The following is a 25,807-nucleotide window of genomic DNA, read 5'->3' as shown; positions in this document are numbered from 1 at the left end:
GATGGGAAGTCGTGGATGTTCCCTATTGCATTTAGACACCATTACACACAAGCACTGAGTTGCAGCACCGTGCATGAAACTTTTATTCTGCATTTTCGTGCGGGGAAAAAACACAAAACAAGAGTAGAAGAAAATCCCGCGGAGGAATACGAAAAACTTCATGGGAACAAAACATAGAAATCAGCGAGGTTTCGGTTTGTGGAAGTTACACAGAATACATGCGTTCAAACCCACTCCCGGAATCCGTTCTCCTTTCTTTAAGTCGGCGTAAAAACGATTGTTAAGATTTGTTAAAGGTTAAATTTCATAAAATGAACTTTTGGAGACTGATTGTGTGTTTGTTGTTTCCCAGCTACAGGCTGACATATGGTTTTAATTATCCACAAATGAGTAATTCAATAAAACAGTCTCACCATTTCCATTATATTTTTATAGCTTCAGTGGAAAATTCAATTCAAGTCATGACAACTGTATAATTAAATGTGCAATTATTCTACAATCTTGTGATATCGTTCACTATTCTCATAAAATTAGATATCGGAAACATATCGAGGATGTTTTTGGTAGCAAACACACTAACCCTGGTCTATAAAAAAACTCTGATTTTCGTTCGTGCGTCGATGCAAAAAAAACAATAAACCGAAGACTTACTTGTGTGAACCGGTGTGCTTTTGTTTGCAATGCATGAAAACCGCTCCAAGTATCAACCCCAGGATGAAGAGAAGTACAGCGATCACTATGACGACCGCACCGCCGCTATCACCGGTTGAAAGTCCGTCCTTTGATCCCCCTACTGTGGAATACAGACAATAACATAACAACAGCTTGGGCAAGTATTAACATGTGGTAAACCGATGGGATTTGAAACTTTTTTGCAAGTTTACGCGACTTTTTTGCAAGTGACTAACAATATCATACTCAAAATAAAACCACACAACAATATCAACATCAAACAAGATCATATTTACTGATCCAATTAAAACTTCATATATTTTTTTAAAGACGTTTGCAAGACATTGAATCGGGCCAACAAAAGGGCATTTTTCATCAGCCTTCTGTTGAATATTTTTTTCAAACTTTTTTTATTGCATTTTTTTCAATCTTTCATTTTAGTAGAAAACTTGTAAAATAATAACTTGTAAAATTAAAAGCTTGTAAAATAATTGCAACATCGTGCATTGTCACGCATTAAAATGAACTGCAGCTTCCTCATGCTTTTACTGAAAAACAATCTTGCGAAATTGTGCAAAGCAACAAATAGTTTGCATCAACATAGGAAAAAATTAAGAAAACCACGTGTTATAAGAATATTATTTAGTCATGCTATTAACTTTTCATAAACATGTGCAAATACAGTTAAAATAATATGTTTTGGGTTTGTCAATTCCAAACAAATGAATGGTTGTATTGGTAAAACTATATGGCCAACAACGCCACCCAGCGGTCGTGAGGGTAAATCAGATGAAAAAAACTTGATTGCTCGTGCAAGGTCACGCATGATTGAGCGCAAACGTGGCCACTTACTATTGGCTGGAGTGCTTCGGTCTGTCGTTGAAAGCGGATCAACAGAAACTGGTCGAAAACATTACGAAAGCCATGAAATTTGTGAGAACTTGAAAATATGCTGATGCAGCAAAAGAACTTTGACAATTTTTAAGGAAATTGAGTCATTTCCCAACCATATGAAAGTTGTGATGTTCCCAGTTTCAAATCATCCAGCCAAAATTATATTTAAGCGTGCGTTTTACTGACGTGGTAAAAATACTTGGAGGAATCAACTATTAAGCGAATGAAGTTTATAAATGTGCTAAAAAAACAACTTATTTATGATGTGGTTCCGCCTCTAATAAAATATCTTCATTGAGAAACTTATTGAGAAACTCAATGCAAGCAACTATCCGGTAAATTTAGGTGTATTATCCAGCCGGGTCCGAATACCGAATATTGGTCAATATCCGGCCGGTTCCGGTTACCCGGATTCGGTGCAGAACATTACTTATTCGCTTCAATAGCCACCCATTGCAATACCTTGAACTTCAGCAGACGACAGTAGAGGTTTTGTTGTAATGTACGTTTATTAAAGGACGCAATTGAACATTTTATACTGCGAGAACGAGATGACGGTAAAACGTTGTATAATGGAAGCGACAGCGGCAAAAATAACAAGAAAGGGCACTTTTCATCATCTTGAATATATATTTCCAAATACGTGAGGCACACAAATATCAAATAGAGGTCACCGCACCAGCGGCAAACCAAACACAGCAAAACTCTACCCGTTAGATTTTGACAATATACAATGAACGCAAATAATATAGAAGGGAGAAAAACACTGAAGAAATCAACGAAACGCAAAAAGTTGAAAAATAAAAAGCCAGTAGTTTTTATTGGTTTTACTGCATTGGAATACGGAAGCTTGTTGTATATTGGGGTCGTGTGTAATACTAGACGTTTCCTACAGACTGCATATCAACTACAAGGCACATCTACTGCAAACGTAAGAGGTAACTCTGCCTATGTGTGTTTTTGGGCAAGTGGGGGCCGGACACTATTTGTTGTTGACCCGTGTTCAGTGTGAAGGCAAACTTAAAGTAATTGCTTTGGATGTGACGGAGATCTGGTCTCACTACGGGAAACATGAGGTAGAACTACCGCAAGGAAAGGACACAAATCGCGCGTTGCTCAATGGAGGCAGTAGCTATAGTTCAGGAACGATTTTCATGTTTGTTTAAAGTAACGGACGACGTCCACGCCGGGTAATCCCCTTTTGCTCGGCGGCAAAAGCCACGTGACCGCCCTGCCAATCACAGTGACGTAAAACAACAAGCGAACAACGTCGGCAACAGGAGCCTTTCGCACTTCACACGTGTGAAAGGGCAGCCCAGGGCGTTTCTGGAACTTCCGGCAAAATAAATAAAATGACAAAAAAAAACCACCATGCGGGGCAAGTGGGAATTCCCCAGATCGAAGACTCCCCTCCCCCACAAGTTGTGTGATCGACATGACGGGGGAGGTACTAAACACTCCCTGTCGCTCCAGGCAGTGGGTGAAGTTAAGTTATGATGTGTTTGTTGTGTGTTTGACGTCACTTTTCGGTGACGTAATGGCGCTTATGACATTCTCCACTGGTGCTGATGTGGACTTACTGATAGTCCATGAGGAAATCTGCTAAGCAGCCTTTGTGAGTTTTTAAGTTTTTTGTTGCAGAAAGTAGTGCAGTTTGATCTTGTTGGAGGACCTGTGTCTCTCAATTACGAATGGAAGGGAATGCGAAGGCAGCATGCCGTACACCACTGTTTTCTTCGAACCTTTTTTTATCGTTTTCTCAAAGTTTATAAGATTTTGATTGAGAGGTTCCAGGGAACACTTATAGGTGAAGAATTCCCGCAGGCTCTCGAGGGACCTGAAAGCTATTCGTTCCGGCATGTCGGTATAAACCCCTCCTCTCCTTCGGGCTCGAGCTCGTAACAAACCCCACAGATCCCGAGGGAGTGTTTGTACTTTTTTCCAGTAACGACAAACTTTAGGCATGCGGGGTTGTACTTGGTTGCTCGCCTGTCTGCGTCGTCGCTCCTGTTGACTGCTGGTAACCGCCAAGTTTTTGTTGAACTTCCTTTTCTCCCTCACGCATCGTCGGGGCTTCTTCTTCACATTTTGCCACAGAGAGTTGAACCAGTCGCTGAGGCGCTCCTCGAGGCGCGGGTTGCAGGCTACTTGCCTCCCGTTGCAAGTGGCATTGTTAAGACTGCACCCTCTCTTTGCTGTGTAATGGAAGCTTATCTTTACTTTTTCAGGTACTGGTGAGTATTGGATGAGGAAAGGCTGGCGTGCTTCGACCACAAGTTCTGTGTGTGCACGAATCGGGTTATACTTGCTCAACGTCTTGTTCATCGCCTTTAATAGTGGCAGGTTGGCTTGACCAAAGAAGGCCTTGACATCTACAAGAAACACAAACTTGCACTGCTTTGGTTGGCAATTCTCGGCATTGGACTGAGGGTGATGACGACATGATTCCACAGCTGAAATTTTCGTGCAGTTTATCGCCGTTTCCTGCGCAGTTCCGCCTGTTAACGTGTCGCACTGTGCACGGTAGTCAGTCATAAGATTCTTCATCGGTTTCCAAAGAGTTGGGGCCATCGGAACACTGAACGTGGCCATCTCTGTACAACGTCGTCCCTCCAAAGCCTCGTCCCAACAACGCGTTGGCATGTTTTTCCCTGCCATGTTCTCCACAGCGTCATTGTGCCACGTCTCAACTTCGCGCATCAGTAAAGGGTAAACGTGGGTTAAACTGGTGACAGTTCCTGTTTCCATGGAGTTTTCATTCTTGTGGTTTCGCAACACAAGTTCAGTCGTCAGCTGCAGGGCCTCACTGAGCTGTTTCATCAGCTCGAGGGTCTGGCCGTCCGGGAGAACGCTCAGAGTATTAGAAAGTTCCAGAGCGACTTTGGGCAGGACCTGTTGATTGAACAGGTTTGAAAGTTTGCCAGAGTCCGCTCGGATCCTGCGCTTGTCCTCGGCTGTCATGTCTTCAGCGCAACGATGCTCGACAATTTCTTGGCCATCGTTCGTGGGCGAGGGAACAATCGCTCGCAAGTTGGGAATAATTTGTTTTCTCGGCCGCTGCGTGGGGCGGTTGGAGCAGGCCGGGGTGTCGGCTTGTAAGTTTTCTGGTCGGTTTGGGGTTCGCGCCGCATTTTTGCGTTCGGCGCAAAGGATTGAGATTATGGCGGGGTCCAAATTACTTTCGTTGCATTCTGTAAATGAAATGAATCTACATGAAACGGAAGCCCTGCAGTCCAGGCAAGCAAACACAGTCACACCCGTATTTTGTGTAAAACATAAACTAGTAATATTGTAAGTATGACATGACGTGAGTTAACTTGGGACCAGAAAAGGCCCAATAACAAAAAAGAAGTGTTAGGGGGATGCTCTATGGGTTAATCAAACAGGGAATAAACACAACGGTAATCTAAACTCAGTGCTATTAGTAGGGGTCGGATTAAAATGGTGGACATCCTATATATAATTAGCAATGAAAACTTCATGAACATGCAAGTAATAAACTCGCTGACCTGCTACTCATTAAAACCTGCGTCCTTGCTTCAGGCTGTGGTAACACTTCTTTACAATTTCCATAAACTAACTGTCCTGTATGACTTCAATACTATTCGACAACCTCCAAATCTTCAGCTGCTTCTGAACCAAATCTAATATTCGCACCCTCAAACAAAAGCACCCTTCACTTTCCACCCATCGCAGACCTCGAAATTAATCACAGCATGCAGATGTACCGGTAGAACACTACTAACGTGCGGGGCTTAGCACACGAGTAACTCATATCGGGCACTGCACTACTGCACACAGTACTACAAACACTCGACTGGCAACATAACCTAATCATGTACATTTTCGCTAACGTCAAAGTCATGGTTCAGGCAGTTGCAAACTATATGGGATTTTTAAGCCCCGTAAACGTCCTTAAATCCATCAATATTGTCGTTTTTTGGATTTAAAATATAATGCATCGAATCGTGATAAACATAACCCAGACCATGACTTTAAAACGTTTTGTTGCGTCTTAATATGCAAGATCTGTTGGTTAGTAGTAGTAGACGTCACAGCCCATACCTGGTGCTTGGGTTAGGGAGCAGGGCACCGGTTTTCAGGCTGAATGCTTCGACGCGACGCAAAGCTCGTGTTGATACCGAAAAGCTCGGAGAAAACTGAAAAGCGCGCGGCGATTCGGGTTTGGCAAGCCCGCGGAATTAAACGTTTCTTCCAATATTGTTTACTAACTTGTCTAATGCAATTAAACTTAAAAATATTATTGGTATTTGACGCAATTTAGCACTTGACAATCTAGAAAAATTTTTACGTAAACGATATTTGTGGCATTACTACAGCACCTGTTAGTATACACGATAGCCAGGCAGCATTACCACACGGATTTTAAAGTTCGGAAATCGCGTATTTAATTTGTTTTCCGACAAGAAAACCGCAAAACCGACCAGAAAAAATCGCCGTTGACGCATCGATGACGTCAGATCCGCCGCACAATTATCGCGTATTTTTTGCCGCATGGTGGGGTGTGGTTCTCACACCATTAGTAAGATGGCAATGCATGAACGGTTCTGACATGCCGCATGCATTTAACTACACCAGATTTCGTATATTCTGTGGCATGCAATCGGTGGTCGGGCACGTGTCACCAGAGAAAGACACAATACACATGCACCACCTGAAAATAACATGCACGTGAATAATTACGTTAGCTTATGTGGTTCGAGTATGATCAACATAAAATGGTGGATGCTTATTTGGATAAATCGAATACTCCTTTTGTTTGTCATAATAAAGTCTCCCGTTACCCGAACATGCATGGAATGTAACTGTTAGGTACAACAGCTAATCACAATTCATTCAATTGATTTTTATAATCTATTTAACTTTTGTCATAATAAAGCATCTTCGTGGACGTAAAATGTGGGTTTGGCAAACCGCAAAATTTTTTGACAAAATTTCATTACAATAGGATATAAAACCTTTAAATTACCGCAGTTTACCGATTCCACATTTTGCTTCCCGCAACTTCCTTAAAGATTTGCATTACCATCATCACGTGATTTGGTTAGATAAGCTTTGAATTATCAGTACAGCTTGGATTACAACGGAAAGTAAAGTGCAGTCACTTACCGGGTGGCGCTGTTACAGCTTGACAATCGTTTGGAATCGTTGACATGTCGTTGACTGGGGGTAGATCAGGGCTGAAAAAAGCAACGTCAAAACTCAGTAAATAAAATGCTTCAAGCGTACGTTGGGCAAAATAGCTTCAAATGAAATATTTCATTATAATCACCAAACTTTTTTTGTAAACCTTTTTCAACTTAGGTGCAAATACATATTTTACTTTGAATAAGAATGCCGTAAGAGCTTGCTGATTAACATTTCAATGACTAACGCATTACTGCTCAATCATTTTAACAGTTTGCACATAAAGCACTATCAGCAAAGTTGCAGTACAAGTTTATTTACCTGTTCTTGGGGGTTCGGAGAATGCATTTCTCATTTACCCAACCACACTCGGGGTCAGCGTTGCAACAGCTGAAATATCCAAACAATAAGTTTACATTTGTCCTGCAGCTTATTTTTGTATAAAAAACTACAACAACAACTTAAAGTTTTGGCTGGATTACGAATTACACGGACAACTGGCTTAAACTATTTGCCAAACAATCTCCAAAACTTTAAGCAGGTATTTCTGCTCGCTCAGATATTGGTAAATATGTAAACATGTTCTTTAGTTAAAGAAATTGGAGTCAAACAGCATTGTGACCTTCCAGAGGTTAAGCTTAATTTTGCAATATGATAAGGCGCAAAAAAAAAATTGAAAATAAATCTCTCAAACTTACTCAGCTGCGCCGTACGACTTGCACGTGGTTACCGGCGTGCGAACAATCTGATCGGTGAAGGCGACGTAAGTTGTCGGTCGGACGACATCAGATGCGAGACAGGCGTCAAAGGTTGGCCGGGCGAGATAGATGGACCGAACCGCACACTCCTTCTGTCCTTCGCACTTCTGCTTGTCAACAAGACTCGTTTCTTCCAGGAGAACTGCCTTTGTGTCCTGGTGAAAGGAGGTTATTTGGTTTGACTGCAGATTTGAAAAATAGTTGGCCGCTTGGTGGCGCTGTCAAGCTACCAATAGCTAATTTCAAACATCGGTCAAATTATGGCCAAAAAGTTGGATTCTAATGCAAACCAGAAGTTTATACATTAAGCGCAGAATTGCCACCGCGTTGATCAAATGAATTCCAAAACTTACGTCTCTATTTCTTTCCAACCGCGGTCTCACGCGGAGAATCCGTCCATCCTCTGTACCGAGGTACATCATCAACCTGTGTTGAAACCCAGAGTTCTTGTCCAAGGTGATCTGGGTGAGACGGACGCTGTAAAGACGAAACAACCCGTTAGTTAATCCTGGTATAAGGGTAAATACTTTATGCAATCACAACCACACTTACTCAGATTCTGTCGTGAAGATTGGTTTCCCGTATAGGGGAAGCACCGGATCGTACATCAAGGGGTGGTTTTTGGTGAAGGACGATACGTCATTGGGTACGTCAGCGCTGTGGCAGCTGAAACACAATATTTGATGTTAGATTCATATATATTTCCCAAATTTTATAGGCGAGACAATATTTACGCCTACGAATTGTTCTGGCATCAATGTCATTGCCTACCTTCCAGGTCTCGGATGTGGAACCACCGAATCCGCAACCGGCACTGCTCTGACGGTTTCTGTTGGAATGGAGTAAGACGAACCGTACATGCTGGATCTACAAGAGGAAATAGAGGATTATGTGTGGTTTCCAAGTGGAAATGTGGAAGTCAGTCCACGGCCCCCGCGGATTCACCCACACACGCGAGAGCGATCAAATGCGCTACATTGATGGATTTCCGAAAAAATAGTTTGTTTCCACAAAAGCCAGGTTAAAATTACTTGATTTCAAGTCAAAGTACTTGCGCCTGACCGGCTAAGCGAATATCCCCCTAGTATGAATCCTCGCGCTGTGGAATTTAGCTAACTGGTGGCTGGATTTCGACGGAGTAGAAGGGAAGTGACAACGGTAATAAAAACACTTAAAGCGTCCCCGTCCCATCTGCTCTCAATAAATCTTCGATCGCCAACCGTGTAATGCTCTTCACGCCCTCTTTCAATTTCGATTGCTGTTTTGTTTTCAAGTGAAACAATGCGAACCGACGATGTCTCTAATATTCCGAAACTATTACGTAACTTCGTTTTCTCGGGTGACGTCAGCGTCGGCAAACAGCCACACCTCAGCTCATGTGCTTTTGTGTCGACAGTTACGTGCGTGTACTTGTACGCATAAAACCAACTCACATATAAACGTGTTAGTAAGCTGGTAATACAAGCGGTTTCATTTTGGTTTGAATATGGGAATTCCTTACCCTGGCTTGGCCTGAAGCTGAGTCTTTCCGAGAAAGTTGCCGGTGTTGAAAAGTGCTTGGATGCTATCGCTCATAGAAAACATACAGACAGCAGACATGGACACGGCATTCCAGGCCCTGTGGTCGATAAACAAGCACTCGTCACGTTATTGAACTCGGTAAAAAATTAACTTGTTTCCCAGTATTAGCCAATCGGAAGCAATAAATTCATGGTTTAGTGCGCTTCATTATGGCCGAGCAAGTTTTATGGCGTGGTAGAACGCACCGACAACAAACTGCGCAACAACAACCGTTGCGGTTCAAAGTAAAAGCAACAAATATATTTTACATCTTTTCTTAGACGCAGAACCCACAACTTTGCAACAGTTCTCACCATGGCGTGGTGAAAGTAGCGAAAATGACGTCCATTCTCGTTCCGTCGGCACCCACGACCTGAGTGACGTCACTCACTGATGTCAGATTGTTGAAGGTCAAACCTTCGGTCACGTGATCGCCCGGGATCGAACACTGGAGGCGCGCTTTCAGGAAAGTGCTCCACTTGTTACGCAAAACGGTACTTCCCCCAATGTCGTCCTTGCATACTTGGGCGACGCGAGCGTATTTCATCTGAAAGAAACAGAATTATATAAAAACGGGATGATCATAACTCGGTCATAACAATTCCATTTATCTGTAGTTTGTTAGAAAACCAGATCAAAATCCAAACCCAGTGGACTTACAGGAGATCCGACCCCAGTCTCCACCTCCATGGCAGTTTCCACGAAGAAGAGATAGACCTTGTCCTCATACTCGACCAACTTCACAAAGGTTGGATCTAAATGTGAAGAAAAACAAACACTTTCCTTTAAACGACTGAAAAATATGTTTACCGCAGTTTCCCTTTAAACATGTGGTATATGATGGCACTCGTCTGACCCCCGCGTCTAATCGGTTAACACCACATCGATCGCCAATTCAATCCATCACAATTGTGACGTCGCGACCACTCGATTGTGACGTCACACGGGACCGAGCGACAAAGCAAACAGCGGGGGATTTGAAGTGTGAGGGTGTGCAAATATTGTGGTGTCGGAAAGGCGATGATGTAATGTTTTTTTGGTCGGCGGCGGATAAAAGATTGTTGACACTGCAGTCTGTTTACCTATTTTCATTTCAAGATAAACCGGGGCCTCGTTGAAGATTTAAGAGATTATTTTGTTGCTCTGTTAAAATTGAGCAAGCATAACCAATAAGTTTAATAAGGCATCAGACGCATGAGAAGGAGGGCGCGATTTCAACAACACTTCTTGCTTAAATCGTTTGTTTTCATTTACTTTGAATTATTTCCCAAACACAATCTTTCTTACCGTTCAACCATTCCTCAACTGTCTGGAGATGGTGATCCCCACTCCTCATCATGAGTGGTTTTTTCCCCAGGTAGTCGGTTATAGCGGCAGAAAACATGCGGGATCCTCTTGCTATAAAACAACATTAAAACCACGTGATTACACGAAGGCGTCATTATATTTTTTACATCACAAACGATTTGCAAGCAAATAGTAGTGGACTTGTTAAATGTTAATGTTGTCGGTGGGTTTGTGGCAATTTAACCAGTTAATGACGCAAAATAGGGACAACCAGTCAACAATAATACATTGTCTTGATGAGGTTTCCGTTTAAAGGGCGCTTATATGTCAGTTTGTCTCTAAAAACCGGGCTAAACCAGCTACAACCACACTTATAACATCCTAACTAATATTATCTGCATTGGAAATTAAATAGAAGACCAAATTCTGCGAAACTAGTGGATCTCCCAATTTCCAATGAACACAACGAAGAGCGATGAGGAAACGACAGTCTAGCCTTAATTGCGGGACAAGTTCGCGGTCACAGCTGGACAATTAGTCCGGCTACAAGATTTACACCGGCCACGGGCTAAACCAAATCATCACCGTTGCGGTTTTAATGGTGTACTTTCCCAAGCCCGTGTATCCGGTGACACGATCAAACAGACCGATGTCGAACAACGTTTTGATTGGATTCACAAAAGCCCACTTGTGTTGTGGCCGTTTAGGTTTTGTCTTTAGGCAACGTATGTATAGTGGCTACAAATTGCAAACTCCTTCCTCTGACGTTTCGGAACAAAAACAAAGTTGATATTTTGGGGGTCAGTGCTTAGTCTTTTCCTTTCCAATAAAGGCCCCAAAATCACAAAATGTCGATAGGAGAGCAACCAGCATTATGGCCTTTAACTTAAACGTTTCCCAAGAAACATAAACGCACACTTACTGGTGTTGGCGTAAAGATGTGCGCTGGTTGATACCGGGTTAAAGGGACAACCACACGTATTGTCGCAATTCTTTTCGGAATCGAACGCAGTGTCGGTGATCGACGGGATCCCAGATATTTGGTTAATCTGGGTTGGAAAAAATACTGTCACTATTTGTTTACAAAAAAAGTGATTCAAAAACACAGCTTTAACATCTCAATCTCACAGGTCGTCTAAGTATTATATTTGTGAAGGATAAAGGTGTGTTCGAAGTACGCCAAACATAATTAAAAGACGATTTATCCCCACCGAGTAATATCTGCACATGGGTTGGTAAGCGTTGGTCCCACACACGTACAACTGCCCGTTGTCCAAAACTTCCACGATGCGGATGAAGTTGCTGCATTCATACTGTAAACAAAAACATATCGGTAAGAGTGGCATACCTACGATTTCTATGGCCGAATGTTCAACACAGGAAAATTATTGCTGCAAAAAACACGCTCTCATTTCCGCACAATAGTGCGCTGTTTTGAGCAGATTTTGCCTGAGGCCTTAGTGCTGGAACGGCGCGTGAGAATGAAGCACGCTTTCGCGACCAACTTACACACTCGTGTTTGGAGTGGAACGTTTGAAGGTTTGAGTGGGGATATTAGTGCAAGGTCAAATTCTACATATTGTTGAGTCATTTGCAGGAATGCGCATGCGCAATCAGCGTGATTACTACGACATGAAAATTCTTATTTTTGTGCTGTTCCTCATCACCGTAAAATATTTTACCATCGCAACAACATCGTTTAAGTTCAGGGCCCACACACCGTCTTAACTAACAAAAACTCAACGAAACTTACTTCTCCCTTGCTCATAACTCTGCACAAATCGTTAGTTGTCGGTAGGGGATCCCACTTTAGTAGTTTCATGTAGTTCAGTTCGGTGTCGTTCCATGTTTCAGACGCATTGAAAACGTATATGTAGTTCCTGCAAATAGAAACGAAAATTTTAACACTTTCGTATGAACTACTTATAAACTTGCAGTTAACTGTTCAGAAAACATAGCTAGAATGAACGGCGCACAAATCAGCAGTTTATTTTGTAGCAAACCTCCCCCCTTAGTTTCCCATGAGGGAAAATGCCGTGTGTGTTCCCAAGATAGCTTTTGTCAAAGGTCTCCAGTAACGGCTTCAAAGCAACTACAGTTCGCAGTACACATCAAGAGAAAGATGGTTTCGTGCAAAGGCAGGGGACAACAATCACACTGAGTGGGTTTGGTAATGGGCGGTACCTGACGCTCTAAAAGTTCAAGCTTTCATGAGTAAGGCGGCACCATTGCTTTTGAATGTCGTGCAAAGTTATGGCAGCGACAGCAGGTCTATTGACATTTAGCTCAAGTTTGATGCCTTTTACTTTTACTCGGTGTTTTGGTCTGAAACTATTCGGATATGCATATGATCTCTATGTGCACTGCAGCATTTATAATAAGCTTGCAAGTTGCAACCATCAAAGTCAAAACTATTTGTCGAGGATCCAAAATTTTGCAAAAATCGAATCGTGCACTGGGACTTGTGATGCATGAAAACAGTATCGCGTGCGCGCCAACACTAATTCTCGACAATCCCACGCTGCCAATGACGTGCGCGTGACGTCATAAACCAGACGCTCCCATTGAACGAGTCGCGCTCGGTGGTGCCCTTAAGCTCATCTGCGTGGTGAGAGGTTTACGATTTACTGCTTACAATGTGACGAGATTTTATCGGTTGTTGAGTTAACTTGTGCGACCGGGGGATGTCAACAGTTATAACCGGATGTGGATCTATTATTCTCACATCGCTTGACGGCGGTCAGAACGCGCCGAGAGGTCAACCGTTGTGAAAGGGGCGCCCGCCACATGTTATGATATGCGTGCGGTCCATCGCGACTCCGCCGATGCTTTGGATTTCGAAGATAAACAAAGTCACGAGAAACAGCGACTGCATTGTTACGTGTGACAATGGAGGCATTCTGGAAATAGCGACAACACCGATAGGGGGGCCATTTCCGAGTGATCCTGTCACATCGGGCCGGTGTTTAAGTTTAAGGCTCCAAAGCGGGCATTGATTGGTCTTTCAAAAAGAGCACGCCTTTTATGCGGGAAGTTGTCTTAGTGTCCAATATAAATAGGCACAAGGGCGTTTTGTCCGCGGAAAATCGACGTTTAATGAATCGATATCCCTTGTGTGTTTTTTATTTTCCAAGTGATTCAGAGCCGCCTCTCAGACCACCAAGGTGAGCTTCTGATAAAATAAACTGTTATTCGCGCGCGGCTGAATTTCGAGGCCGCGTCTCGAATAACACACGACCGAATGTTATTCCCACATTCGTCCTTGCAACTTTTAGGAGAATAATATTGTGCATTAAATTTGCTACAGATTTCTCTGATAAGTTACTATTCGACGGCTTTTCTGGCAAAATTAGTTGTAAATGGCGGTTTAGTATTTGCCTGGCAGCAACAGCAACGAATTATCTAATGGTTGGGATACAGATTCTTGGCCAATACGCAATGCTCGGCTGTTGGACCATTGCTTAACTTTGATCTTAGTTGCATTCTCCCAAGCGTGGAAGTAGCGAAATCGGAACAAGCAAACGTCGGCAAACTATTTCCTTACAAGGCATAAATTTAACAAAAAGTGCACAGCAGCGTTTTCCGTCCGCGGCGCGAACAAAATCTCCCACACTGTGAAGTAGAGGAACTATTTTTGCATCCACTTGTCGGGAGTGGAATTACAGACGACGCGGACAAGCTTTTTGGTCGGAAACACTCAAATGCAAAGAGCGACTCGCGGCTTTTTGTCTTTTGCGGCAGATACCGCTTGCAGCTCAAACCACAACACTAAGGCGGCGAAACTCAAAATGCCGCATCTCGATGGGTATTTGTATCGAATGCATCTACACAGAGCCCGCATTTTCTGAAAAGGTCGGCATTTTCAAAGGCCGTTTTGTCAGTTTCTGAGAAATAATATGAACAGCCCAGTGAAGGATATTTGTGCTAAAATTCCCACGCAACAGAAAACCAAACTATTATAATGCAAAAGTTTCCAAGCTAACTGTCGAATCACAAACAAACGTCTCTATTGAACGAACTGGCGGCAACTTCATTAAGAGTTCTTCCATTACCTCAGAGCCAAACCTAAATTTATAACCCAGGCTACTTATGGCAGCGTGTAGATCCATATCGGTCATTTCTCAGGCCGTCTAACCGGGATGGACGCACCCACAGCCCACCCGATTTGATTGTATCAAATTAATGCTACAAAGCAAGTCCGCACTTGTGTGTACGAAACATACGACTCCCACAGGTGCGTTTGAAGGCGGGCATTTTCTAACCCGGTTAAAACCAATCTCGACACACGCACGTGTAATGAGGAGTCTATAAACGCGGCCGAATCGTGACCACATGGTGCGAAAATAACTCGCACGCCTTTCGGGTTCGGTCGGACGGCTGGGGAAGAAAAATATACACAGGGTTTAAAGCGGAAGGTGGAAATGCCGTTCGTGGTAAAACAATGCCCCTCATTCATATAGCGTGTAGCGCTAACCAGAATTACTACGGTGGCATCGGTGCAAGGTGATGAACACTCCCAAGTGCGCGACCCCGCGTTTTTAAAGTCGATCCTCCGGCTGTTGCCCTTACAAGCACCGGGGTCAGGTCTTTCGGTGAAACTTTCGCTTATCCCTGGGATCTCGGATGTCGAATCCCCGAACAAATCCCCTAATGGGGTCAGGACCCCACAAGGGTGGGGCAGCCTGTTTGTTTACTCCTAGGCAGCGAAGTAATTGGTATACAGGCATGGGAACGTTTGAAACGCGATATACCGGCTGAGGTTCGAGGCCAAACACATGCAAGGGAATATCGTCCTTGTGACCTCTTTGACGCATCAGGGAGGCCCACGAGCTTATTGACTTCACCAGCCTCCATGGCCAGCTAACTTATTAATTAAAACTTGGTGAAATTTTTGCTGTCAGCAAATTGACAAGATAGCACAGAAGCAATTGAATCGAGCTCAAAATAAATAACGTTTCCGATAACAAAAGAGAACAAGCGACATTTCAGATGCTGAAAACAACAAATAATACTTGGAACCAAAGGTTAAGAATGCGAAAAGAGAAGATTAATCTCCAAATATGGGATTAGCCCCGAACAAGTCTAAAAATAACCCCTGTGGGTGTCGCTTGCGAAGGAAGTTTAGGTTACACTGTACAAGTGAGCAAACACTTCATGTGACTGATGCCTGTGCTCTAAAGATTGAGCTGGGAGCGGAACTTAAAGCCAAAAATCCGGGGAAACTTTAAACTCTGAAGCGGGTGTGGATAGGATTCTTATCAAGAGTTAAGGTATGTAGCAGCTTGTTCGCTAATCCATCTTGCAATGTGATAGGGTTAACCCACTGCAACAACTCCAGCAACTGAGCTGTCGCTTCATTCAACTCAAGACAAACCTCTCGGAACCAAAGGCTTGAAATAGGAAATAAGAGAGGGTTGAGAGACGAAGGGATGCAGTGGATTTTTTCTGAATTTTGCTAAATCAATAGAAACACCTGCTGCAAATACGATTCGTGGTAACCTAATACACCGTAATATATAGGATTTAAGAAAAAATCGCTTTGCTAAGGTTTTATGGTCAATGCAGGAATATTCACCCCGCAAGGTTTCAACTACGGTTGAAGACCTCGATGTTTAGCTGAAATTCTTCCACGCTTTTCCGACTTCCAACCACAAAGTGGCTATTGCTCACATTTCACTGAACCTTACTATGGGAAGATATATCCTTCTCGCTGCCACAAACCGCAACCTCCATTCGTATTTGCCGCACAAATGCCAGTGTTGCTAAACATTTCCAAGGATACGGTTCCGGTTTTGCCTTTATATCTCTTCCATATATTTCAAACTCCGCAAAGTTCGAATGCCCGCACTTTAAACGTAGACCACGGGCATTTTGTTTTGGTTCTGCGCTCGATGAAGCAGAAAACTAAACATTCTAAAAATACCCGGAGGTGAAAGTTTAAGAAGATCCCGATGACGTTGCTTCAATAAGAGTGGTTTGAAACTATCGGGTTGCCAAGTCAGCGGTGATTTCGGGGAAAGGTATGTTTGCCCAAGTAGAAGGCGATGATATCAATTTGCCTTTGCCTGAAGCTGATGCGAACAGATTGAAAATACAGGGCCGATGGGTTCAAATTAAGTTTGTAAGGAATATATGGCTGTTGTAATCTTGACTCAACAACGATAATCTAGCTACAATCAACTAAAACTGTGGATGATTTGTCTTTAAGTCGGCCAATAACAAATCATTCCTGTTGTGAAAGTAAGAGTTAACAAATAGCTTCGCAACCTTGAGAAACAAAAAGTTAAAGGTAAAGGTCAAACGTTTTTTGCATCCGTCCATGCAGATCGCTGGCGTTTGGCCGCCAAAGGGCAGAGTTAGTGGAGAATTCCGTTTGAAGCCGGGAAGAATTATTCGCCCGTCTTTCAACGGAAGACACCGAAAAAGCGTCGATTTTCCGTCAAACGTGCGCGTTTCCCTCTTCTGCAGAGAAAACAGAACCACAAGGGTCTGTTCCGGCCTCCGCTCGTGATCAAAGTGAACTCACCGAGCCGGAACACCGCAGCTAAATGCCTCTGTGACGTCATAATTCGATCTCTGCATCGCGAGAGTTGGGTTAAGCCTCGAGAATTTCGGCGCTTCTAGGTTTTTTGCAAACTGCCAAGGATTATTAGGAATTGGGGAATATTTTGTTTGAAAAAAGCATTCCAAACTTACACAAAGTCGACATCAAACCAATTTGCAGAAGAAACAACATAAGTTTTTTTCGTAATTTGAGATCAGTGAGCGTTAAAGCACTCCAACAGCAACCGTCCTGCACAAGTCGGTAGATAACCCCCGTAAACAGAATGTTTTCAGCCAGATTACCTTCGGCCTTTCAAACCGGCATCAAGTACCGTAACTGCAGGCTGTGTGTGTAAAGGAAACGGAGCCGTATAAGGTCCCTGTCGATAGTCGACACTGGAGTGAACTTTGCGATTAGCGCAAAGCAGGAGATCGGATTTTGCTCGGTGTTTGCATGCGTTGCGGTGCACGGTGTGTTTTGAGGCTGACTTTTAACGTGTGTGGCGCGATGCGGTGTCTTTGAAGCTTTCCGGAGACGAAATTCTACGAGGTATTAAACGTGTGCGGAAACAGAGTAAAGTATTTTCGCCGCATTCATGCCTTTGTTAAGCTTGATTAAAGGGGGTCGCCGCCAATTCGCGTTCGCAGTAATCTCAAATCCACAAGTCTCGTCACAGGCATGTCTGCTGCCCTGTTGTTTGCCTCCAGCTTCTACATTTCAAACTATGTCCGCTATGTTGTTTACCGGCCACCCGCATCCCAAGCGTCTGATAAAACAGTTCGCAGTTGTTTTCGACGTTTATCATAAACACGCCGACTACGTCACAGTAGGTGACGTAACACCGGCAAAAACAAGCGGATTTTCCGGCGGCTTAGCTTACATCGTGTGCTGTGGAGGTGCAGAACGACCTAACTTTGCATTCCCAGACCAATGCGTTTCTCCCCAGCATTCCAGTAAGCTCTGGCATTCATCAGTGGAACTTCCACAGGGCGAGTACTGAGATAACAACGCCGACAAGCCCCACACAGTGGGGCGCTGTCGCGTGGGCGCGACTCCAAACAACTGGAAAGACGACGTTGCGCAGACGACCGGGTGTCAGGATTAACAAGTCGTCGGCGTGTGGAGAATTTTTCTGTATGCTGATCTGGTGGCGAAGGACATAAGACCGGGTGTTTTCGATCAACGTCTTGTTAAGATGTAAACAACATGATTAAACCCGCCATTCAAAGTTGCTGCAGAACGACGAAGATTAAGTGAAGCTGCGCGATCATCAGAATGTAAACCCCGCTACTGGAGATAAAATCTGGATTTCCTTAATTTGTAAACAGATCATCACATGAACATAGGGGAGTGCTTTTGTGCAAAACAGTGTTGAACTTTGTATGACCCGCCGCTTGAAATGACCCCAGCGGGATTCACGGCAGGTCGATTTTGAGCTGATAATGTGAACCTTTTCATCCGCAACTGGTCAAAGATTGCAGCTCGTAGCGGGGGGAAATTGGGCGCAAGCCTTTGCGCGTGTTCGTAGCGCAAACCTACGCAGGCAAGGCTGATGACACATAACTAGAGTACTAAGCGTATTGACACAAGACGACCGCGCCCTGCAATACAAGAGGCAAAGCACCGCAAAAAATGCGCCGCTTTGATGTGGACAATCCAGGCTGTTTGTATCGTCCGACGTTTGCTACAAAATCCCAGCGTCTGCGGTTGAAAGTCATCTTTAAAAAGAACCGGGAGAAAATGTTTGGAGCCTGAGGCTTGTCAGTATAATTGACTGAAGAATTCCCTCGATCACAATCATTTAGATGGTAGCACTGTGCCCCATCAGGTTAGTAGATGGAACATCCTTGCATTGGAATGATATTGTACAGTCTGCTGGGCCTAATTATGAATGAACAACATCTTGAACCTTGAACCCATGATATTAGTCCTATACAACGGTTTAACAGTAAGTGTCCAATCCTTTGGAGAAAGAAAATACAGTATTCCACAATCTCCCTAAGCTTCGTCATTAAAATAGCGGACACAACGTCGGGGCCTCCGGTAGCCAATTTGGAACAAACAATGCATTGACAGTATGAGGAAGACCAGGGTGCAGTTATAAGATAATCCCTTAACTACTTCCCACGCTGCAGGTCGGCACACTGTCCACGACCCGCGGTTTCTCCTTTGAACCTTATCTATATCCCTTGCATGCCTGTCTTTGCAGGTAGAATGTGAGTAATGGCGAGCAGTGGAAGATATAAAGATGCCTAAAATAGATTCGGTGTTTTTCCAGGTAATTTTATCGCTGTCAAATGACAGTAGTGACATTGTATGATATAACATCATCTAGTTAACATTCGCCTGAACAGATGGCATGGCATATTTTACTCAATTTCAACTAATAATTTCACGTCCAGATGAACAATCAGTCACTTTCTTTAGATTAAAAAAACAAACACCTCCACAAATCAACCACAAGAAGCCGATAATCTTCGTTTTTGTGCAAGGTAACATTAGGTCTTTATTGTGAGTTCTTAAACAGGCGCTTACAACTTATCCAAGCAGACCAAGTTTAAAACGCGAAGCTGTTGGCAAATAGAAGGAGCCTTCAGTGGGCGGTAATCACATTGCAGTTCAAATCACCGAGGCTTGAAGCAAGAAAAGGTGGAACTTCAAAGACGGGGATGCGATTGGTCGGGCGGGGGACGAGTTTACTTAGGGCTTTCAATTGCTTGGCGCCGTTTGAAGTTTGTGGGGCTGCACAACCGAGAGGGGGAGGCTCATTTCTTATTAAAGGGAGCTAAGCTGCGGGTTTACTATGTAGGTTGCTGTGTCTGGGCGTGTTTAGAGGCATTTCTACCCTTAGTCATCCCGCGTTCATTCGGAACATCATTCTGACTGCACGCTTTGTATAGCTGTTTTCTTTAAAAACAACATTTTGTTGCTCGAAAGTTCACAAAAACACAAAAGAAAATTTCCCAAAATACAATTACGATGAAAACAACTTCAACAAAACAAAGCACAATGATATTTACGTGAAATAGTTACAAAACACCCCAGAATAAATGTGAAAAGGTTGCCAACAACGCAGGCTCTGCAAGAACTGGTGGGAAAAACCGTGCAACAAGATAACCCGAAAACCCGCCTAAACGCTTCCAAGCCCAATACTAGCTTCATAAGCTTCAATATTGCAAGGTATCTGTTCGTAACCTTACAATCAGGTAAGCCCACGTCCGGTTGGGGAGGTTGTTTGTCGGTAACATTGGCCCCTAGTGCAACCCCCAGGGATGCGGTTCGATTGTTCGATCACAATCCGAGCGTTGTTACGTGAGAAAATCTCTCAATCCAGGTGTTCGTGCGGTCACTCAAGCGCGACCGACTTGTCACATATACGAGGCAAAAAGTCACTTTTTCATGATATATAGGTTCATGAATCAGACAAGCTGTAAATGTTGTTTTGAAGCTTGTGTGAAACAACGGTTTACCACAATCCAAGCCGAACGAACGCGTCTTACTGATCCTACTTCTTTGCATAAGGTAAGCGGCTTTACTTAATTGAAGCAACAACAATAACAACGATGGAAAGATGATCGTGTCAACACGTGAGAAGTCGTCACTTGGAGCGTAATTTGCTCATTTACTTGACCAAGGCTTGTAACATTGACAAACTGCAGCAGCAATCAAGACACAATGCGCCGGCAAATGTTACAAATTACATCCGAAAAGTGGTCGAATGTGTTTGGGTTTGCCGAGTTGGCTACAAGTCAAAATTGCCGTTGAGCCGGTTGCGATTAACTTCTTACAACTCGACTTCAGGGATTAATTGCCAATTAGCGATAAAAGAGTGATCGGTGGTGACGTCAAAGTGATTAATCTCTCGTTTGAAACTGAAATCAAGTTTTTAATTGTACAAGGAATGAAAGATAATTAAATATGTTAGTTGGCTTCACAGAGTTGACACAAAACAGGATTGTGAAATGCAAAAGGAAGACTGTTGCATCTTGCAACTCAGAATGCAACCGTGATTATCTTGTTGCAGCATTTTTATCGAAATCACAATCGAGTGTTCTGTAATAATGACCATTGTTGTTTGAACCGCGACGTTCGACCTCTGCCACGGTCTATTTCTGTCCCTTGGTTAGAGGATCCCTTTGCGACCCGAGCTATTAGGGTAGGAATTGGTCCGTGCGGTCTCTTGCTGACGGAAGCGCCCAAAAATAACCCGGACAGCTTAGTTCAGACGCCAAAAATCCGACGACGCTACGTAATTGTCGTATATCTGGCGCTGCGGTCATCCGATTCCGTGACGATAAGACCAAAGCATGACTTATTTCCGGTCGATTGAAACAACATTAGGCATACAGGTGTCATTGTCCCGTATGTCGCTGTACACTGTTGGACTCCAGTCACGAAAGCAAAGAAAATTTGTATCCACAATTCATCAGGTTGCGATAACTTTGTGTCTTTATGATAAGGTAAGTCATGAAACAAGTTGCAGATCGCTGGCAGGCGGCAAGCAGTCACCCCGTGCGACTACACGATTTTATCTTTCACCTTACAAAGAACCTGGCGTAGGATCCCGGCCTTAATGGGACTCGAGTCGCGTTCGCAGGCGCTTAATCTGACATTTAAACCGTAATTTGCTCGAGGCTACGCCGAGAAACCTCCTTCCGCCGAAAACAAACAAAAAAGCGAAGCCAAGAAAACCGAGGACGCGTAAACAGCGTTCGCGAGGAGCAAGAGATCGGGATATTTCGACGCCCAAGGTCAAGGGTCACACGCTTGTGGCTAATGCGATTTTCCGGGGTTTCGATGAAACCCTGATGGCTTGAACTAATATTTGTAAACTTGGAACGCGAAACATGAGAACTCTGACAAACGCATCGCCGTCCAATGAGAATAATCACCATGATATAAATTGCGCAGAAAAATCCCCTTCATTCCAATGATTGTAAACAGTTTTACGAAGAAGTATCTTCGCAAAGTACATCGTGATGTAGAAAGAAAACAGCCGCGTTTCAACTCGGCTGACCCTGATTTAATGTACGCACTTCAGAACGTGTTAGTGACATTGAGGATGATATCTTCAACCCTTTAATAACCATCAAAGTTGTCAGAGGTGCAACTGACGGTGGCAAACAGATGTGTTGCGCACACTGCTTCTGAAGCAAGCTCCAAACTCCGGGACGCCATTTCCGCCATCTTCTATGTTTGTGAGGAACTGGAACCGCAGATTGACAGACGATCCGGTAACATCCGGCAATTAAGAGTCTGTCGTGTTGACGGAATTGACATTTTGCACAACAGGAAATTGGCATTTCAATGCAAGATTGTTTGTTTCACTTGAGTATATTTTTACGACATAGACTTCAATGCAAAAAATCTGCAGTGTTTACGGAATATGATGTTTCTCAAGAACTGAATAAGTCAAGTTGTGAAAAGGGGAAACATCGACATCGTTTAGCGCAGATTGTTTCCCACGTAAATCCTGGTGACTCCAGGTCAGATATTGCAAGACATGAAATCTCCTGCTTTATGGGTTTCGCTGTCATTCAGGTGGGAATTGTTGAACGCATGAAGCACTGTCACGTTTGTCGGTCTAACCACTGCTTTGGGTTTCCGCGGTTCAAATGCTAGTGGAGTAGTTCGAAGTGTTTGCTGTAACGAACGATTTTCTCATACTGGAACTTCGAATTAAGCAAAGATCGACAACGACGCACGGAAGAAGACTGGAAATGCCCGGAATCGCGGTTCAGGACCGCGTTGAGCTTGTTTGACGACGAGCGGATTTCTGTGACAAGATGTTTTGACATCTCCCCCCCCAGTCACTACCCCGGCGTACCAACTTATCCAAACTGATGTGACTCGGGGCGTGTCACCAGTGTATCCGAACCATGGATACAAGTGGAGCCAACAGATGTTCTGCGGTTTCACGCGGATGAAAAGATTCAACGGATGGCGAAGGATTTGTTGGGATTCAGTGTTTCGAACACCTCCGTGGGGTGCTAGGAGAATAATCGAACTTGTATCCGGTAAAAACCACAAAAGGGCGCGCGGCGATTTACCAGGCGAGCACTTGAAATAAATCTCCGCCACCACTTCGTGTTGTGGCATTTTCACGCTTTTCGTAAGAAGAACTGCATTTTTCAACCTGGGTTAAACTTACAACCTGGGTTGAAGCTTGTAACCTGGGTTGAAGCTTGTAATCTGGGTTGAAGCTTGTAACCTGAGCAAAACCTTAGGTTTTCGAATATTTAAACCTTTTGCACAGCACTATTTTTTCATCTAAATATCATCCAAGACCGCTGAATACGTTTGTCGTAATAAGTTGTGAAGTTTCCCAGCCTTGTCTGACGTTGTGTTACGTAATCAACGCGTCACAGCCAAGCGCAAAGAGGGGTCGGGAATTTGCGTGGCGTCGCAAAAAGCGTAGAACAAACCGCCACGAACCCGCGAGGCGTCAGCATTTCGTCAACACAGCCATAAATTAACGTCGTCGGGTGCAGCGGAATTCGATCAGAGCAGGTTTAACTGTGATCGATTCTCTCGTGTAATATTGCAACGATGACATGAAACCAATAGCCGTGTTCTGCATCGTTGCCACAAAAAAGTGAGGCTGGATTTTATTAAAGGAAAAACCGGAATAAAGGGAACCAAACTGTCATGGAAATCATGGTTGTGCTTTAAGGTCGGCCAACCGTGACACATCTTTAAAGGAAAATCCCATACTTTAAATGCAGTGAAAACATAAATGTCAACGTAAGCCCAATATCTCCGCCCACACACACGTCTCGGTTTCAAATCGCGCCCCTGTGGCGGCCGTAAAAAAACTTGGAACCTTTGGTTTTTCGCGAAACCCGAAGAATGTTTGGAACGTGGGCTATGTGAGATTTATTTGTGGAACAACAAGGCGAATCCGGAAGCGCACGCGGCCGTGGCATACAAGACCTAGAGCCTCCAGCGCAAGACCGAACAACCGATGGTTCCTCTTGAAGGATTAGCGAGCGCTTAGCTGTGGCGCTTTGGTAGAGGTTTTTCGGGAATCAAGCCTTCGCCGGCCCGCCCCGTAGTTGATGAATGAGATTGGGAGTTGAGAGCCCACGTTAACGCCTGGAAGTAAAGCGTTACCCAAGGTGAGGATTTTAACGTAAATAAACAACGGGTTTCACGTCCCCATTACGGCCTTACAGGGGATTTAAGATCAAATGCGAGCTACGTGTTCTTTACTGCGTAGACCACTTCCCAGCGAACTTCTCAGATTCCTTCAACTCTTGAACCCAGAAACATATTCAGACGACGTTCTTTCCCGCATCAAACCAGCCCAAAGGGATTTAAAATCAAAAGAAATGGACGTTAACGGCTTCAAGTCAGCCAATAACTTCACCACAAGACCTCGATTTAATTGGACATGATATTTACACCAGTCTCTGACCTTACAACACGTCGCACTGACGTTCCAGCTCAAAAACAACGGATAAACATTTATCAAAGTCTGAGATCTCAGTCGTCGAATTGAAGCCGGGTCGTAGGTCCACGGTGACGGCGATAACCTCAGTCCCAAACACAGCTTAATGTGAAAACGCGCAGCAAACTGTCTTTCATGTTCGGCGTCGCTCTGTCTAAAGCACTCCACTGAATGAGAAAGCCTTGCTTCGGCGGATTTGCTGCTGACCAATTACTCACCGCTGGCCGACCTGTGTTGTGCTGGGGTAAGTATTGGTTTCTGTTTTAAGTCAGCAAGCGTTACAATGATGGAACTCCAATATTACTCGCAAGCATATATCTGCAACTCCAAAGTATGGAGAATACCTTGACAACTTAGACACCGTGTCTTTCGATCCATTATTAAAGACATGAAGTCTTGCGGTTTGTAAGCTCCATGGATAACCACGTCATCGCAAAACTTAGCATTAATATTTCAACATCGCAACACCGCGGTGAGGCCCTGACACGGCGGTGCACACATTAGCAAACCGCTCAAAGCCTTAACACAGCGTACTACGTCACAAAGTAGCGTGACTGAGCCTGAGTATGTCCTTATGAGGCGAGAGCGAACTAAGGTGATGTGGAAGCCGAAAACACCGCTGAATTTTTGCGGCCTTTACCAGATTTTCGTTGGGTTTTCGAAGTAGTGACTAGTAGAGCATAGGATCCCCAAGCTGCTACGTCACAAGCGAGGCTAAATACAGCCTTGTTGAGCTTGTGGTTTGAACTGAGTTGTTGCAGTGATGAAAGAAATCCGAGGTTCAAAAAATCAGGTTCGCCTTATTCGGAATTCTGGTGTGGTTTTGATCATCTTCAACCTCACTCTTTCATTCAATCAATAAGCTTTGGTCTGAACGTAGACATTATGTTGTGGGAGCTCAAGTTCAAAGATCCAGTTGTTGTTGTTTTTGTCGTTGTTTTGGAAGGAAACATAGCATTGGGGAGGTGATGCACACTTGACGAATATCCACATGAATGTGTAGATCCTTTACAGGTAACTTAATAACTTTGATCGTAATTATAAAGCCAAGGAATCAACACGAATCCCAATTTTCCATACCTGTTACCCTCGATTCTGTATAATGCTACATAGCTTGCTCTGTGTACCACCATACGTTGGTCGGGCGCAGTACAAAGGCAGCCACAAGCCTCCAAGGATCCTCGTGTTTACAAGTTCCAAGGACATCCGCTCCGTGTTAGCGGATATTACTGGTTGTGTTGTGCCAACAAGGACAGCGGGCCGGAGATGCTGCTAACGCCCAAGGCGTCGCGCTCACGCTAAGTCGTTTGCTCGCCTTCCATAGACTCGCCGATCGTGTCTGTATTATCGCGAAAAGAACACGTTGTGCTCGAGATTATTTGACCTACTTCCCAAGGCCACAACACAACGTCAAAGTCGGATGTTTGCTAAACAAAGTTCAAAAAAATATGAGACATCGAGGAAAAAAACTTATTTCATTGCGAAACGTAAATC

General features: G+C 43.9%; 1 protein-coding gene across 2 annotated transcripts in view; it reads right to left on the bottom strand.

Annotated features, from left to right (window-relative positions):
- Nucleotides 1–25,807, bottom strand: part of LOC145897333 (uncharacterized) — a 46,161-nt gene that overhangs the window by 3,574 nt on the left and 16,780 nt on the right. The window contains exons 4-17 of one of the 2 annotated variants that reach the window (XM_082985578.1): nt 12,073–12,199; nt 11,531–11,632; nt 11,242–11,368; nt 10,320–10,430; nt 9,693–9,787; nt 9,347–9,579; nt 8,974–9,090; nt 8,244–8,339; nt 8,025–8,138; nt 7,826–7,949; nt 7,413–7,627; nt 7,036–7,104; nt 6,697–6,767; nt 652–793 (exon numbers count right to left, since the gene is read on the bottom strand). In XM_082985578.1, coding sequence (XP_082841704.1) covers nt 652–793; nt 6,697–6,767; nt 7,036–7,104; nt 7,413–7,627; nt 7,826–7,949; nt 8,025–8,138; nt 8,244–8,339; nt 8,974–9,090; nt 9,347–9,579; nt 9,693–9,787; nt 10,320–10,430; nt 11,242–11,368; nt 11,531–11,632; nt 12,073–12,199 — 1,743 coding nt within the window. Of the gene's footprint in view, nt 1–651; nt 794–1,590; nt 4,758–6,696; nt 6,768–7,035; nt 7,105–7,412; nt 7,628–7,825; nt 7,950–8,024; nt 8,139–8,243; nt 8,340–8,973; nt 9,091–9,346; nt 9,580–9,692; nt 9,788–10,319; nt 10,431–11,241; nt 11,369–11,530; nt 11,633–12,072; nt 12,200–25,807 lie in introns of those variants that run through there. The other variant, XM_082985577.1, reaches the window with a different exon arrangement.

Source organism: Ascidia mentula, chromosome 4, assembly GCF_947561715.1.
Source record: "Ascidia mentula chromosome 4, kaAscMent1.1, whole genome shotgun sequence".
NCBI classification, from domain to species: domain Eukaryota; kingdom Metazoa; phylum Chordata; class Ascidiacea; order Phlebobranchia; family Ascidiidae; genus Ascidia; species Ascidia mentula.
This window is presented reverse-complemented; position numbering and strand designations above follow the sequence as displayed.